General features: G+C 44.9%; 1 protein-coding gene across 9 annotated transcripts in view; it reads right to left on the bottom strand.

The window, feature by feature from the left end:
- Positions 1-16491, bottom strand: part of auts2a (activator of transcription and developmental regulator AUTS2 a) — a 352954-nt gene that overhangs the window by 206364 nt on the left and 130099 nt on the right. For 2 of the 9 annotated variants that reach the window (XM_061740180.1, XM_061740181.1), the window contains exon 1: positions 15704-15803. The exons of the other annotated variants lie outside the window; for them this stretch is intronic. In XM_061740180.1, the coding sequence (XP_061596164.1) occupies positions 15704-15751 (48 nt within the window). In that variant the 5' untranslated portion in view covers positions 15752-15803. Of the gene's footprint in view, positions 1-15703; positions 15804-16491 lie in introns of those variants that run through there. 9 annotated transcript variants of the gene reach the window in all.

The raw sequence follows: 16491 nt of genomic DNA, 5'->3' as shown, positions 1-16491 counted from the left end.
TCCAGTGTTCTTCAGGAAGAATAGATGTGAAGAGAACAACAGCATCAGCAGCAGTAGCAGCAGCAGTGGCAGCAGCAGCGGCGGCGGTGGTGCTGGTGGCTCTCTTCCTGTTGCGCCTTAAACATAACTGAGCTGCGTTCAAAGAGGCACCCAGACACCCACCATAAACATAGCTGCAAAACACACAAATACAACAGATACTGTTTACACTGAAGGCAGCTCAAGAGGCCTTAATTAAACACAAAAATACAAAGTTTCAATTGAAATATGCAAACACTGGTGCACGATGGTGGAGCAGTGCACAGGTCAGACGGTGCGGTAAGTTACCAGCACTGCTCATCGTGAAGAACGGCTTCAAGTGAGCGAGGATTTCAAAAGTCAAGGTTTCACCGAGGCCGAGATTCATTGTCACAAACACTTGAGTGACTTCTCCTCAAACAACCTGGAGAAATATCATCTTTAGTTTACCAGAAAGGCAGAAATACTCTGATCATTCTGTCCGACCTGCCAAGTCTGGCAGGGTTCGTTTTTTTCTCTCAAAGGAATACACAAAAATGTGTCTAATAGTTGTTTTATTAAAATGAATGAATAAATAAATTAAATAGATGAATTAAAACAAAATGAAATAAAAACCGCTAAACCAGCTAAGCAGCTCAACGGCAAGGTTTCCCCCAACAACGTACCGATGCACCAGGATTGGCTCTCGGTACGTCGTCTGTGGCATGAAAGCAGATCGCAGAGCCTCAGTAACACAATGTTAGGGAGGCATCTCCAGCTCAGTATATTACATTTGGGGCTCAGGTGATGTCTGGGACATGTAAAAGCTCCACGCCCCATCCAGTAACAGGAATTCCACAATTTTGCACGTACTGCTTTTTCATTTCCGACCGCAGCGAAAGATAACGAAGGCTGCAGGATGTGTGCGTCTGGCTTTAATGAGCTTTGCGATACGGGCAAGTTCAGCAGTGATTCTGCTGTAATTGACAAATTAAATGTCTTGTTCAAATGTTTTGGTGGTTGTTCCGTCCATCCGTCCATGCTCTCTTTGTGTGAAAGGCAACTGCTCCTCAACAGCTTACTTACAAACGGACAGTTTTAGGTGTTTTTGACTTTGACACAGTAAAAGTCCCAGAAGGAGACAGGCTTGCATGTGAGTGACATCAGCTCAGTGAAAATGATGCGGTTGGACCTTTGCAGAACCTACACGTGAATGGACAAGAAAAATGTCTGAACTGAAGCAAAGCTGGAAAGAAGAATTAATCAAAATCCCTCCACAGTGATGTGAGTTACGGATAAGGTCATACGGGGAAACAACACCTTCAAGTTGTTGCTGGATCTACAAGTTATTGGATCATGGGATAATTATTGTTCATGTAGTTGTACATTTTCTTTTTGGCCTTATTTTCATTAAATAACTTAAGACACACTGAAAAAATTTGCACGTTTAAGACTAAAGATGTAACCTGTTGTCACTTAAGTCTAAATCTTTTTGTAAGTGTGAGTCCTCTGCCCACCCTGACCCAAGTCGTGGTTGTGTTGATTACTCTGGCATGAAGAGCACATCCAAGCTGATCCCACAAGTGTGCAATGGGGTTGCGGTCAGGACAGCTGGAAGGCCATTCCATCCTCTCCACTCCCAGACTGTGGAGCTGGTCTCTGATAAACCGCTCTTTGGGGGTGTTGTCGAGTGTTGTCGTCTTGGAGTTCGGTCCCAGACTGTGGAAATGTGGGATTGCCAATGGTTGCAGAATCTCATCTCGATGCCTGTCTGCATTGAGATTGCTTCCAATGGTACCAAGCCTAATTTTTTCCAGTGAGGGAGATGCTCCCCCACCATCACACTGCCTTCACGAAAAGATGCAACTCTCTCGGTGCAGCAATCAGCATAGTCTTCTCCACACTTTGACCCTACAATCCAAGTGACATAAACAGAATCTGGACTCATTGCTGAACACGTTCCTCCACATGTTCAGGTGCCTGACTGGCAACAACTGGAGGTACCAGAAACTCAAAACAAAAGTCACTAGCAACAGTAAAATAAGCTTGAAAAACTATTTATAATCTTTCAATCTTTTTGATCCCCATGCCGAAGAGCAACTGAAGTATACACTTTTTTTCTCACACCCAGCAGCACTCCATGCAATTGTAGTTAGTAAAATAAGCTGTTTGGCACTGGCAGAGAAGATTTGGCAAATGTTTAATGGGTGCAACCCACACACTCAGCTCTGCTGCTCATCCCACAAACGTATGTTCCTTACAAATGTGGCCCCATTTAAAAGGGCACTAAACAGGCTTTCCAATGGCATAAGATTTATTGCCAAAAAGGATAGTTACAAACAAAGAAATAATCTACCAAACACAAATTTCCTTACTTTTTGTGCTTAATTCATATCACCAGATTAGACTGGCCTATTCTCATAGGACTAGAATGATCTGGGGAAGTTAAACCCGACATCCATTTTTCGTGCAGCGCATTCACACGCGATAAGTGAGGTCAGTTTCATCTGTAGGTATTTAATCCCCAGACGTGTCATTTAGATCTTCCATTTTGCTAAATAGTTACCACTTTATTAACAAAAACGTTCAATTCTGATAAGAATCCCAGGCTTGTTTGGGCACAATTGTGGACAAATATCAGTTTGAAAGCATTTGATCACACACAGTTGGGTTTAAGTGACAGCACGTCCCATTTTGACAGGTCTCTGTGCTTAAGTGACTGTGGTGATAGTAAAGAGAACAGTCATTGTAATCAGAGCTGTCGTTGTAGCTTAAAGCCTTTAGGAAGCCAGTCTGGGCTAAGAGCTTGACGCAAGATAGAAGTTTCTTATCACATGGCATCCATCTCACCGTTGGTCCTCTGCTGGCTCCGGGATTGTTGCTTGTCATCGGTATCTGCCAGTGCGGTTACATGCACATCTCAAGCTATTGGCAGCAATCTAGCTAAGGATTAAACTGGAGGTTCAGAGAAATCAGAGTATACGTGCGCGAGAAGACAATCGATTATTGAGTGAGGTGCGTTCGACTCCGCAATGCTAGGTGGCGCCACACATACTTTTGCGTTGGCATTCTTCCAGTACAATTGGTAAACAAATGCGAAGGAGGACAACAACATGCGAAAAAATGGACGCTAACGATGCAGCAGCTCTGTAAATTTGGTACAAACAAAGCCTGATCATGTTGCAGGTAAGATGCACGCAATGTCTCCCTCTTCTTTGTCTGTCAATCTGTTGTTGTGATGCCGTGACTGTAATTATTCCCGCTCCAGTGGCTCGTCACTTCCCGAAGGGGAAGTCTCGGGGCGGTCAGTAGCTCGGCTAAGCGTGGGTTGCGTATATATGCCAAAATAACCCAATTAGAACAGCATTATCTGGCACTAACAGCTCGATCTCAAGAGCTTCAGTTCAGTTCGGCTAAGGTGTATATATGGCTTTTAAAAATTTGATATCAGTCGGATTAAGGCAACAATTCGGCTTTCCGTCAGTGCATGAACGTACTAAATGTGAAACTTTGCACCATCATTTATCATGTGGTGGATATAATCTAATATTATCACACATCACTTCTGTCTAAAGATGTGGACCTTTAGAATCAAATTTTCAATCAAAGTCGGTATTTATTGAGGTAAATCAAAACATATATTTTCCCCTCTTACAGTCATATCAAGTCAAGCATTAATGGTGATGCTTAAATGTTCTCTCACTTTAAATATCTTGGCTATCTTCGTGTCTGCAAACAGTTTTTTTTTTTGTCTTTCTAACCATCCTGAAGAGTTCCACAAACATGCACACACAAAGCTGACAGTGTGAGCTCCCGGTAAGCACCAAAGATTTAACGGTGCGATTAATTAAATTATAATTAAATCAATTTTAATTATCCAACAGGGTCGGCGGTGGTGCAAGGCAGCACTGACCAACCGCAGCAGCAGTTATCTGATGCAATTCATCACACCGCCATCAGCAACAAAAAGCTATAAAACAAATAGATAAATAAAGAGGCAGCGCTCTCTTACAACCGGTTAAACACAACTGAAGCAGTGATCAATATCAGGTGTATCTGCCGACTTGGGACTCACGTTAATAGAGGCAGCGGTTCAAGATGGAGGAAATAAATACATAAACAAGACAGATAAGAGGGTAGCTCCAGCACTGAGCTGTCCTCACAAGCTGCAGTTTGTGGAAATACGAGAAGTACGGCTGCGACCGAGTCGCTGCCCGATCGATTGCGGAGATGAATGTGCCCCTGGGGAGCTGTGCTTTGACATGATCAATCAGCACACCTGCTGGCAACAGAATGAGAAAATGTTTGTGTTGAAAGCAACCGAGACGTCTTTACTCAGTCCTGCAAAATTTCCTCCTACCACAGTTTTGTTTCCTTTCGTGTCACGATTTCTTCCAGGCTGTTTGTGAACACAGATTGGAACGACGACGTCCCGGGAAGTGCAGAGCTCCTGCGACTGTGGTGTTTGTTCAACTGAGAGGATGAAGGAAGCACGGCGCTTATGTATTTCACTGCACTCACGGGCCGTACTCTTCCAGCACGCAGATGCGGTTACAGCTTCTTGGGATCTGTCAGCCTCCGTCAGAGAGTCAAACCCCCAGCAGCTTGTGTGGAGATGCAGGGAATGTTGTTTGCCATCTGATGCTTCATTGCCTTCCTGCAGCTGCACAGGGGTCTGGCAGAGAGTGGGTTTTACAGTGTGGCTGAATGCAAATCACTTCACATACAGACACACACACAAACACAGGACCTGTGGGCAGAGAGGTCTTCCACAACACCGTAGCCTCCTCGCTGCTCATGTATAATACATGGGAACATGTAAATACGTTATTCTGCGCATGCATTAATGATCACGGAGAAACTCACAATCTAAGCACCAGGGCAATTAATAAAAGATGGCCCACATATAAAGGCTTATACTTCCCCCTGCCACCCTCCCCCACCGCTTGATCCGCTGAGACACATTTCATGCCAATTCTCAACCTTGTTTTATTTCTGTGCTGCTTGGGGGTGTGGTGCTGCTGGAGGAGCGCTGAATAATAAATGGAGGCTATCAGAAAGCCAGACAAAGTCTGTTCCGCAGAAGATACAGACAACGATGCACACACTTATGCAGGCGCACATGCACACAACTGCTGTGGTCCTTACTGGATGCTCTAGGGAGGAAATGAGGGGTTAACCAGTCCCCGGGGAGCAGGGGAAGAAAGCCTTGAGACGGTGCGTAGAAACATCAACTCCCCACTGACAAACACACTGGGGTTTTTTTGTTCTTTTGAATCCATGTTGTATTTTTCTGCATCTAACGCAGAAGTAGATAGGAACAGAAACACTCTTTGATGACTGTCTAAGTGAGCCGTCTGTGTAAACGTCCCTTCTATGAGTACGGAAATGAGTTTCTCAAAACTTCTAGGAAAAGTTACTGGCAACACGACTTCTCCAAACACCTGTCAGTGACTGTTACGTGGACAAGACGCTCATTACTCCATCAAACCCGGGAGAAGAAATTCGGGCACAAAAGTCATTGATTATTGAAGAATAGATTTAGCTAAAATTGGAATCGGCAGGTCAAATGTAATCAGCAAGTTGCGGTTCAAAGGTTCAAATCTGTCCGCTTTTGGCCAATCAGAAACCCAGTTAAAAACAGAAAACAGCCAATACACATTTGGGATAATTGGGACCATAACGTGCAGATCAAACTATTTCATAACAGTTTTATGATATGTCTTATTAGGGAATTTGTTATTGTAATTATTGTAAACACAGTGGGAGATAGTGAAATTAAAGAAAGTACATCATGACCAATTTTGGATCGTCATTGTCCATCATACACAGAGAAGGTCAACACCTGAGATAATCCTGTCGCTGTTCATGTTTCTTTTCATTTGTTCATTTGTGTAGAGCTGTCACTTGTCAGATGTGTTTGCTGTGAAGCTCACCTCCCCTCCCTCTCCTCTCCAGGAGTCCAGCCTCCAGCCTCCGGACATGGACGGATGCATGAAGAGCTGCAGCGAGCATTCAGAGCTGCTGTTTGCACCCACTTTTACACAGTTTTCATCAAGCCTCTGTCTCCGCTTTAAACGTGACATCAAAGTCTGGATACTGAGAAGAAGCAGGAGGAGACAGATGGCTGGGGAAAGTGAACGCTCTGCCGTGTCCATTTTTTTCCCGTTCTTCACAGAGGGAGCCGGAGAGGCTGGCAGCTTGTCAATCCAAACTGACCCAGGGGACACCGTTTGGGGATGACAGCTTATTTTCTCTCCCTTTGACCCGCTTTTATCCCCCCCTCTCTCTGTCATTCCATCACTTGTGTGCAACCACAAGCTGACCTTCCACCGCCACCAAGCTTCCCCACGTCAGTCAAGCACAAAAAAGAGGGAAGAGGAGGAAAAGAAGAGCCAAAATGGTCTTCCTCCTGCAGCTATCATCCCCTCCTTTTTCCATGGGCTGATTTCAAGTGACAGTAATCACTGTTTATTAGCTCACTTTGCCCTTGTCATGTCCAAGAGCAATGGCCACATATTAGAGTGATTAGACAATTAGGGCCATTACTGTATTACACAGGCCGATGTCACACATCACACTGTGGTTAGAGCGAGCAGGCAGAAACATTCCCGCTTTCCCCTCCATTACAAGCATTTCAGCAGCTTTAAGCTGGCAGAAAATGGGCTTAATGATTTCAGCTGGTGTTCACCAGCGCTCTATTTAGAAACAGACTGCATTTTCTTTCAAATTAACAGAGCAGGGGATAAAAGCACAAAGGGGAATAGGCTGTGCTAAGTAGGGAGAGAAGAAGACCTGATGTAACGAGGCTTATGCTGCAACACTAATTAACACAAGGCCCTGTGCTCATTTCCTTAAAATTTATTTAACACAACTCACACCGCTTCATTTATCTGAGCAAATGAGCGGAGAGATGTGTATCTACTTAAGCTCCAGCAGGTCAATTACTAAAGCTAAATAATTAACAAAATGTAATATTTAGGTCTAACAAATAGAAAAAAAAAGAATCCCATTCTCCAAGAGAAACTTCTACGCTGACTAAAAGCTAACATAATTAACACATCCCGCATTCACACATTATGTATTAATTATTGCGTGATCATTTTGGTGGAAAAAGATTAATTTGGCCTTAAATTCATGCGAATAAAGAGGCTTCCTGCTCTGTGCTCCTTGTTGAACACAGCAGAAATGGAAATGAACAAATCAAGCAGCAAAACAGCCGGATGACGAATCTCTTCAGCGATGCACCAGAGGGAGGGGAGGAGAAGATGGAAGAGGCGAGGAGACAACGCGATTAGAGGAGAGGGGAGCCAGCATCTGGAGACCGCGAGACATCACAGCGCTCCGATGGTCAGCCTGTTTTCTTGCAGGAGGGGTAGAAAGGGAGGGAAATCTGTTTCCTGTCATCTTCCATCTTGTCAGTCTTTGTTCAGACATCTTGCATCTCCTCCACCAGCTGTTTGCTGCTCGTGCGGACAGATGGCCGCTTCTCTTTGATATGCACTTTGGTCTGGCCCACTCCTACCTCACACCTTCCCAATCAGTGGGGGAAAGTTTGATTTTATTCAGACTTTTGGAGGGAACAAGGAACAAAATATCTCCCTGGCTAATAGAAGGCAGCACATTTTGCTGAAGAAGAGAAAACTTGGTCACATTGAGAAACTGTTTGGTGTACAATAAACTGAGTTCTCCCCAGTGACCTGGCAGAAACTGATCAAGGCATTCTGCATCTGAATGAGGGAATGGGTCCACATGTCTCGTTCTGCAGCGCTGGACAGATTTCCAGCCAAGTCTCATTCGGCGAGCCGCTGAAAAAAAGAGTGCTTCTTTGTCCTCGCCAGCATGGACCGGTATTGCCAGACAGTTACACAAGTTTACATTTAGACAAAAAACTATTGTTGGGCTTTGCTTTGGAGCTGTCTGCAGCATGTGATCCATCCCTCCAGAAATTTGTGACATTCCCGTAGCTCACGTTGCCGGTCTGTCTTTCTTTCTGCGAGCGTCTGTGTGAAGCGACCCGACCCTGCACGACGGAGCATGCATGAGACAACAGAGGGCTCTTTGAGCCAAGGTACCAGGGTCTGCCCATGCCGCCCAGGCAGCTCAACTATGGGAACCATCTCTGTGCCCAGTCATCCATCAGGCTGAAACCAGAGCTGCTCTGGAGCAAGCAGCAGAAGGCAAGCAGGACGTGGCATTCCAGAGGGAATCTAGCCGGGGCTAATGAGCTTCGCTAGGACCCCTCTGAGGAAGAAATAAGGCCCAGTCACCGGACAAGCATCTTCGCTTACTGCTGTGAGCGGAGAAACGCACCTTCTAACCTTCTTACTGTTAAGAGATACTGTAAGGCTCTTGTTGTTACGGAAATCACGATTTGATGTAACATCACTTTACTGAATATTGAAATTAGTGCAGGGGTCTTCAACCCTGGTCCTCAGGACCCCCTGTCCTGCATGTTTTAGATGTTGCCTTGCATCAGCTCACCGGATTCTAATTTATGGTCATCATTAGCTTGTCATCAAGGTCTGTACATCTCTGTTGATGACACAGCTCCTTGTATCATGGTGTGCTGAAAACAGGGTAGCATCTAAAATGCAGGGATCCTGCGGTGACTTTAACACTTACAGTGGCAGCGAGGAGCGCAGCAAAGTTCGGATGTTAGTGTACATCGCTGGTTATTCCTTACACTGAGAGCATTTTCTCTTTCCTATTTGGCGAGCGTTTCTGCAGTTGATCTTAAGAAAAAAAAAAGATTTGGATTTAATGATTATAATCCCGCCCAAACGATCATCCTGCCCTCAGAGCCTCCTCATCCGTTTAACCAGTGAATATTGCAGTGATAGCGCTCACTTGTCCACTTTGAAGCTTAACGCGAGCCGGCACACAAGATGCGGCGCAAAACCCCTTACCTCATCACTGGACAAACACATCCACCAAAGTAAAAAATCTGAGTAGTCAAGCTACTTTCCTCCGTCTAAGCTGCCGTTGTATCCTCGGCGGTGGGGGCTTTTGTCTGACAGATGTTTACAGGGGATGGGTGATGCTTCCTCGCTGTGTGCTGCCTGGGAGAACATCTGGAGTTTGCAGGGATTTGCCAGTAATCCCTTCAGCAAGCTGTGGGGTGCTCTCTGAGAATTTCAATGTGCCTATAAAGTAAGAACACTTTGCTGGCGTAGAGGGAAAAAAAAAAAAAAAAAAGGAAACACTGACAGGCCGTTTGGAGACAAGCGCTGCCGAGGTTGAAAGTTCTGTAAGCTTCTTACTTTTCCAGCTTTTAAACATAAATAAATTAAACTGGTTTGGCTAAAATGGCTTCAATAAACTCTCATTCTCTCTCTCAAGTCCTCTGAGCATGGATGGATGGGCAGAGGGATAAAACTTTCATGCAGATTACCTCATACTTTATTTGACAAAAAAGCAACAGCTTTTGTTATCAGACTGGCTTTACTTGAGGAATCTTCTAAATCAGTGTATACACTTTGATGTAAATGGCAAATCTGAAGGCAAATTACCCAAGAGCAGAATCCCACAGGAGTCGGCACATTTGCCTTCACAACAGGGCCCACTGGAACGCCTTTGATTGGTTTCAGCTCCCTGAGTTTATGTTTGAAATCCGTGATACCACCCAAGAGGGACTCGTACACTGTGTATCTCATATATCATAACATACTGTGGCATCATCAGAGACTGCAATAAGCCTCTCTTAATGATAACCCTTACCCCATTCTGGGTTTCACATTCATTATAGTCATTATCGTCGCCCCCTGCCACTCAACAAAACAATGTAAATACACACTAGATACACACTGTACACACAACCAGCCAGCTCTCGATCTGAGTGGGACCAAGCAGAGATCACAATGCAGTTTTTAATTAATTTTTTTAGTAAATTAGTTGTGTGACAAGGACATAAAACTCCCGTTACATCTGATTTGTCCTCATTTTCTCACGTTAAGTTTAACAAGTAAATCCCATTGTGGATCGCTAGATAACCTTAAAAAATATTTTTGTTTTCAGATATTCATCCCCCCTCTTCCTCCTCTCTCTCTCTGCAGCACCAGTATGGTTGCGACACTGCCTATGACACACTTCATTTTCCTGATTGGTTGCGTGCCTGTTCAGCGGCGTACAGAGACACCAGATGGTCCTCACCCCTAGAGAGCAAAGTCGAATCTGAAGGAGTCGGGCTAATTCTTTCTATCAAAGAGGAGACGTGCAAGGATGGCTGGCCAGGCTAGCTGTCAGCTCCATGACAAGGAAACTACACAGACGTGTCATATTTAAGCTGCTTCTAGGCATATACAGTAAATATGTAAGAATGAAGAAAGCCAGACTTTCAGTTTAGATTTAAATGTAGTAAGAGGGAGTCATTGGTGATTCAATTTAACTTGCAGAAAAAATATGGAGATCAGCGTAAAATAGAAGCTTAAAATCCACTTATGACACGTCTAGTAACTGATAACTTGGACAAACAAGATCAATAAGCACCATTTTTTTCCTTAAAAAAACTATTCTAGTGTTTTCTTTTTCTAGTTTTTCTCCACTGTGGAGATTACTTCAAGTAAAGCTGTGAAGAGCTGGGGACTTAACACACGTCCCATCAGAAAATAACATTAAGTTAGTATACAGTACGTCAACAGTTCGGAGAGAAAATAACTGCGTCAGCGAGCTTGGCAACGTGAACAGGACCTGATTTACCGCACCGAGGACAACAAGCCAAAGCCAAAAGCAAAACTCCTTCATGACACCCAGTAAGGAATGCTCCTCGGGAGGCGAGTACTTCCCCGGCCAAGCTATGAAGCAACCTCCTTTGGACTAAATTCAACTTCCCAAACACCGGTGAGGACAGGGCCTAGAACAGCTGTGGAGAATCATTTTATTTATTTTAGTTTTCTCCCAATATTACGAATGTTTATTGACTGTAACATTTCACACGTTGGTTCTGGGGCTGCGTACTTGATGTCTAGTTTCAAATGATCGAGGAGCGTGGTTATCCCAGAAAATCAGAGACTGTGGTCCAGCTGAACCTGCAGGGTGCAGCAAGGTTTCCTGCAGACTCCCGGAGACAAATGCTCCGTGTTCTGCTCTTAAACCCTCTAATACATCTCAGCTACGTCTCAACCACGTCTCGGCTACGTCTCGGCTACATCTCATCTACATCTCAGCTACGTAAAGTTGCTTTCATCAACAAAAATTATGACTAAATATCTTCGTCAACAAACCTTTATCCCCTTGGGGAAAACGAGACGAGACGCAACGAAAATGCTGGTCATAATTAAATATATAATGCAGTATCGTAGACGAAATATTCTAACAAAGATCCTTAATCGGCATTTTTTAAGTTGTTTCCTCTCGTTTAGTGGCTGCTGCTGGGGGACGTCCGCGGGGAATCAGATCCAGAAGATGCAGTTGCAGGTTAGAGGCTGATGCCGTTAACGCAGAGCTCTAGGTTCACGTCAATTAAAGAGAAATGTTAAATAGAGAAATGGACCGACGGCCGGCCACGCGGGTATCTTCTCTGGGGCTGGGAGAAGAAGAAGAGATGATTTATGGATACACTTTCGCTACATAGACATGGGAAAGTAAAACCGATTGTGTCGTCGAAAAAGAAAAAGATGGGGAGAAATGCGGCCACAAAATCACAGGAAAAAATAATAATATTAGAGTCTTCTGTATCTGGAATGACTGTATTCTTGAGTCTACAAGGTAACAATAATACCATCGTAAGATAACCTTGTTTGAATTGTAAAATGGGTTTGGCTAAATACAATCTTTGATTAAAACTAGAGTTTTCGTCGACTAAAACTAGACTAAAATAGTCATGGACAATTCTGACTAAAATAAGACTAAAATGCTCAGACTTTTAGTCGACTGAAACTTGACACGACTAAAAGGAGTATGAACGCGACTAAAACTAATAAAAACTCAAATTTTAGCTTGACCCAAAGACTAGACTAAACTAAAATTGAATCAGGCTGACAGAAACAACACTACGGCTACGTCTCGGTGACGTCTCATCTACGTCAGCTGAAAAAAACCTTGTGGTACTGTGTTTAAAACTACACACAGTTCACATGCTTATTTAGCTGTAAACATAAAAAAATACAGTATTCAGCCATTATCACCTACAACAAGAACATGATGCTTTATGTATCTTTTTGTAAACAACTTATATGACATAAAAAATGTACATAAAAAAAAAGATGCTCACATTCATAGACTTTATTTTCTTGAACTCAAGATATTAAATGGGTTTTATTTCTTGTTGTATTCGTCTTTATTTATGAAACAATACATTTTCCCCCGTTAAACATGCATTTTTTCATTTCATCCCAACCCTCTTTGATGCTGGCCGCTGCTGGGACAGTTTAGTCATTATTCCCATGAGGTCGTCACACGAGTGTCTCATGGTGCAAAAGTCTCCGTTAAGGCTGAATTATGGTTCTGCGTTAGATCAACGCAGAGCCTACGCGGTAGGGTACGCGGCTACATGGGAAGCTCTCCATAGCCTACGCCGTAGCCTGACGTGCACCCCCCGAAAAATTTAACTATGCGTCGAGGCGTCGCAGACCCAACGCAGACCGAGAGGGCTGTGATTGGTTTGCTTGGTAGCAACACATTTCCGGTTCCGGTTCTCTCTCGGTCGCCATTGTTCACTGTGACCGGAAAAGCGGGAAGCTAAACAAAGAATCAACTAGAGATGACGATAACAATAAAATTGTTGTAAGTCTTTTTCTTTTCTCCAGAAAAGAACGCAACCCCCTAGCGCTATGGGGGGGTATTGCACCGCGGCGAAATGGAGTGACGGAGAAGTCCGAAGGGTTCACGACGGGTTCACGACGGCGTCACGGCAACGGCGTAGGCTCTGCGTTTGTTTAACGCAGAACCTTAAATCAGGCTATAGAGAGCAGCCATGTGGCCATGAAATCACCGATCAAAGGATTCTTAGTGCGAGTTAAATTAAATGAAGCCAGTGTGAGACAGGTCCCCGTTTGTCCTGTGTCAGTCCGCGGCCCGGGAGTTGTCCCACTGTGGGTCCTGGTACCGTCTAAGAAGACAAAGAGCTGTGAGCTGACACACAGAGCAGGACCTCTGCGTCGTTCTCGCTTTTCACTCAGCGGAATATAACCCATCTCCTGCCTCCTACACGACTCTGCCCCCACCCCGCCACTCTCGCTCGAGGACATAAGCCCACACACAGGGGTAGCAGTTACCCTTACCCCACACTTGGATGACCCCGTGTTCTTGACCCGGAGGCAACAATGCTTCGTGTCCTTCCCACCCCATCTCTTCAGAGAGCTGAGGAGATGAGGGGGCGGGGGACAGCCACTCAGTCAAAAATGGCAGTGCTTGTTTAAGGTCACTTCCTATTCACATGCTGCTGAGAGCACGCCTGTCAATCACACGTAATCACACGGAGGCTGGCTGCTCCTGAGGCGAGGCAGCTGGGAGCAGGGAAAGCAGGAGGCTGCGTGAGCTTTTCTCAATGTTCCTGCATAAGCACTGCCACATACGTCCTGCTACTGCTCCTGCTTTCTCTTAACTAAAATACAGACAGGGGGAGTAATAGCAGGATACAGGGGAGTCAGGCCATGTAGGACTTAGAGTTTGAAGCCAGAGGGAATTTTCTCTCTCTGTAACACGGATATCGCCTAAAGCTTCAGCACTTGATCCGAGAGCTGCGAATCTGGATTCAATGATCTTGTAACATCTCAGTCCGACCATCCTTTATGACTTTGCTCTTTTCCCCGGAGAGTTAAGTGGGCGTCAGACCTTTCTCTCCATTTCAGTTCCCTCCATTATCCTTTTTTATTTTTCCCATCAAATGTGGAAACATTCTCACTCGTCTTCATCAAACATGATAGGATGAGCTGTGAGCGGAAAAGGAAAGGTAGATTACCCTGACCTCTCTTTCCACCGGTGGTGACGGTGCGGTTGCTTTAACCTGTTTGCTCCACATTTTCTTTAACCTTTTTTCTCCTTTTCTGACCAACACTTAAAGAATGATTCTACCTATCTCGACAGTTTTACTTAAAAGCATAAAAGGTTTTACAAGACTGAACCACCCACACTAAAAAAAGAGAAAAATGCTAATGCTTCAAATTGTAGGAAAAAGAAGCAAATGAATTAAAGAAGATATATCAAGAAAAAAAGTTATTATATATTAGTTTTTGAAGTTACTACTAAATGAAAGCCTCAGGCATAACACAAGCCCGTCAGTTTGTTTGGGGCCGTCCCACCCTGAGACTTATACGTCCTTCACTGAGCTGTTCAGACCTGCAGGAGGCTGTGACATCACAGACCCAGATAGGAGCAGAATCCTCTCCAACCAACGTCACAGACAAATGTGTTTTAGTTAGTTAAGAAGTTGCAGCTTTGCAGAGCCTTCTTTCAGCCTCACAAGTCTTATTTTAAAAGGCTTGAAGAGGAACCGGTAGACCAGATCTGGCAGGAAAAGAAAAAGAGAAGCCATCTTCTACATCTCAAGAATGCTCAAGTAGAAAATGGCAGACCAGATGGAAACGGAGCACCCCAGGCGCTAACAGATGCTCCCATGTGGCCACATTCTAACTCTTCTGCCATAATAAGCCTGATAACTTTGGTCAAACATGTACTCTGTTATTCCAAACAGCGTCTTTGCAGGATGAAATATTCCACATAGCTGTCAGGAGCACATCACAGCCGACAGCGCAGAGCTGTTTGGTCATGTTTGGTGCAGACAGACAGCTTTACGGACCGACACCTGATGCCAAACGGAGTATTCGATCAGCCAAAGATGGTTCGCACCAAAACCGTTAGCCATGCCACGAAGGGAGACGAGGGTTAGACTTAGTGGGAAGAGAGCTGACTGCCTGGATGTCCGCTCAGCGCTGACATCTGGCTGACGGTCCGCCTCGCCGGCCCAACGACTGGCGCGGTGACAGGAGGTAATTGTAACTGCAGCTATTCTCATCAGCACAGCAGCAGTGCTAGTGGCTGGCACGACACAATGTAAAAGCATCTTTGTACGCAGCAGAGCAACAGGATGTGTACTAACACCATTACAGAGGTTACAGGATGTAATACCCAGACACTGACATCACCGACGGCATTAAAACTTTATTACTGCGCTATATCAACACGATATGGTCATGCCCTCATCAGGACTCCAAGCTGGAGACACTTACACCGCACGCTGGGTAGAAAATACCACACCATTGGAGCCAAAGTGTTTTTATTTCAATCAAATTCAATTAATTCTTGCACAACTTGTGAAAGCTTTACACCGAACATCACGCCAAAGAAAACATTTAAAATGAGAACAAAGTGATATTTTTGCAGCTTAATAAACTGAGGAAAGAGGAGGGCCGGTAATTGGCAAGAATTTCCACAGGTTCACACCGAAACAGGCGCAGAACCTCCAGAACAGACGATACCATCAAACAGCATTAGACGTAGCTCGTTTGTAGGGTGTTCGGCTCGCTTTCTGTGAAACACTTCATTTTCTAGAAAAGCAGTGTCAGCAGCTAAAGTCAATATTCCCGCGGGCGAAGCAGTAGTATTTACCAGCCGCTTGTTTAAAGGCCTGCAGACATCAAATCTGCAACGTATTTAAAGCAGCCGCAGCGGTACACCAGCGTGTAATGTAAGCTGATATTTGCATTGGTGTTTCATGAAGTGGAGAACTCAGGGCAGAGGAAGAAAAACGATCTACGTCAGGGCTTACCTTCTCGTTGTACTTGAACTTAACATAAAACCAACTGGACTTGATCATCCTCCTGTCCTCTGGTCGTCACCGTTTCACTGGGCGAGGGATCGTCTGATTCTCCTCCTCAGGTCGATGCTGAATGCGAAGGACTTTCACGCTAAAACGTCTCAGCTTCTTCACCCTGGGCGTCTTTGTACAAGTTCTGTCTCCCTCCGTCTGACTTCCAGCCTGTAAGCCTGCCGCTGTTTCTTTCACTCCCTCGTCTTCGTGGTGGAGTGTGGTGTGTGTGTGTGTGTGTGTGTGTGTGCAAGCTGTGTGGCGTGTTTGGAAGGCTGACAGAAGAGCCCCACAGATGGGTTTCAGCTGTGTTCAGGGGTGGTGGCAGATGCCAGCGGAGGAGCAGGAAAGGGATGTTTTCCGTACGAGAGGGCAAACTCTTGAGACTGAAACGGCATCAGCATCCCTCTCTCCCTTCTCTAACTTTGCTCCTCTCTCTATCGACCGTGCGCCCTTCCTCTGCCTGTTCTCTTAATAGTTTAATTCACCCCTGGTCTCCCCCCAGTGCTCTCGGCTGTATCAGGAGGCTCTCTCCATCTGACCTTGTCTAACTCACTTCTGCGTCTGTGCCAGTTGTGCCCTCAGTAAAGCAACACTGTGTGCTTTATTATTTTCACAGACAAATCTCGATATCGGTCTGACCTCACAATACATTATTCCCACAAGTCAAGCGCACCCAGACTGCCGAACAGACCTGCCTCCAAAATATTATGTCAAATGTATTCATGTCAAGGTCAGACTGAGCACGG

Source organism: Cololabis saira, chromosome 14 (assembly GCF_033807715.1).
Source record: "Cololabis saira isolate AMF1-May2022 chromosome 14, fColSai1.1, whole genome shotgun sequence".
Classification (NCBI taxonomy): domain Eukaryota; kingdom Metazoa; phylum Chordata; class Actinopteri; order Beloniformes; family Belonidae; genus Cololabis; species Cololabis saira.
The sequence above is the reverse complement of the archived record's forward strand: the minus strand, read 5'-3'. Positions and strand labels throughout refer to the sequence as shown.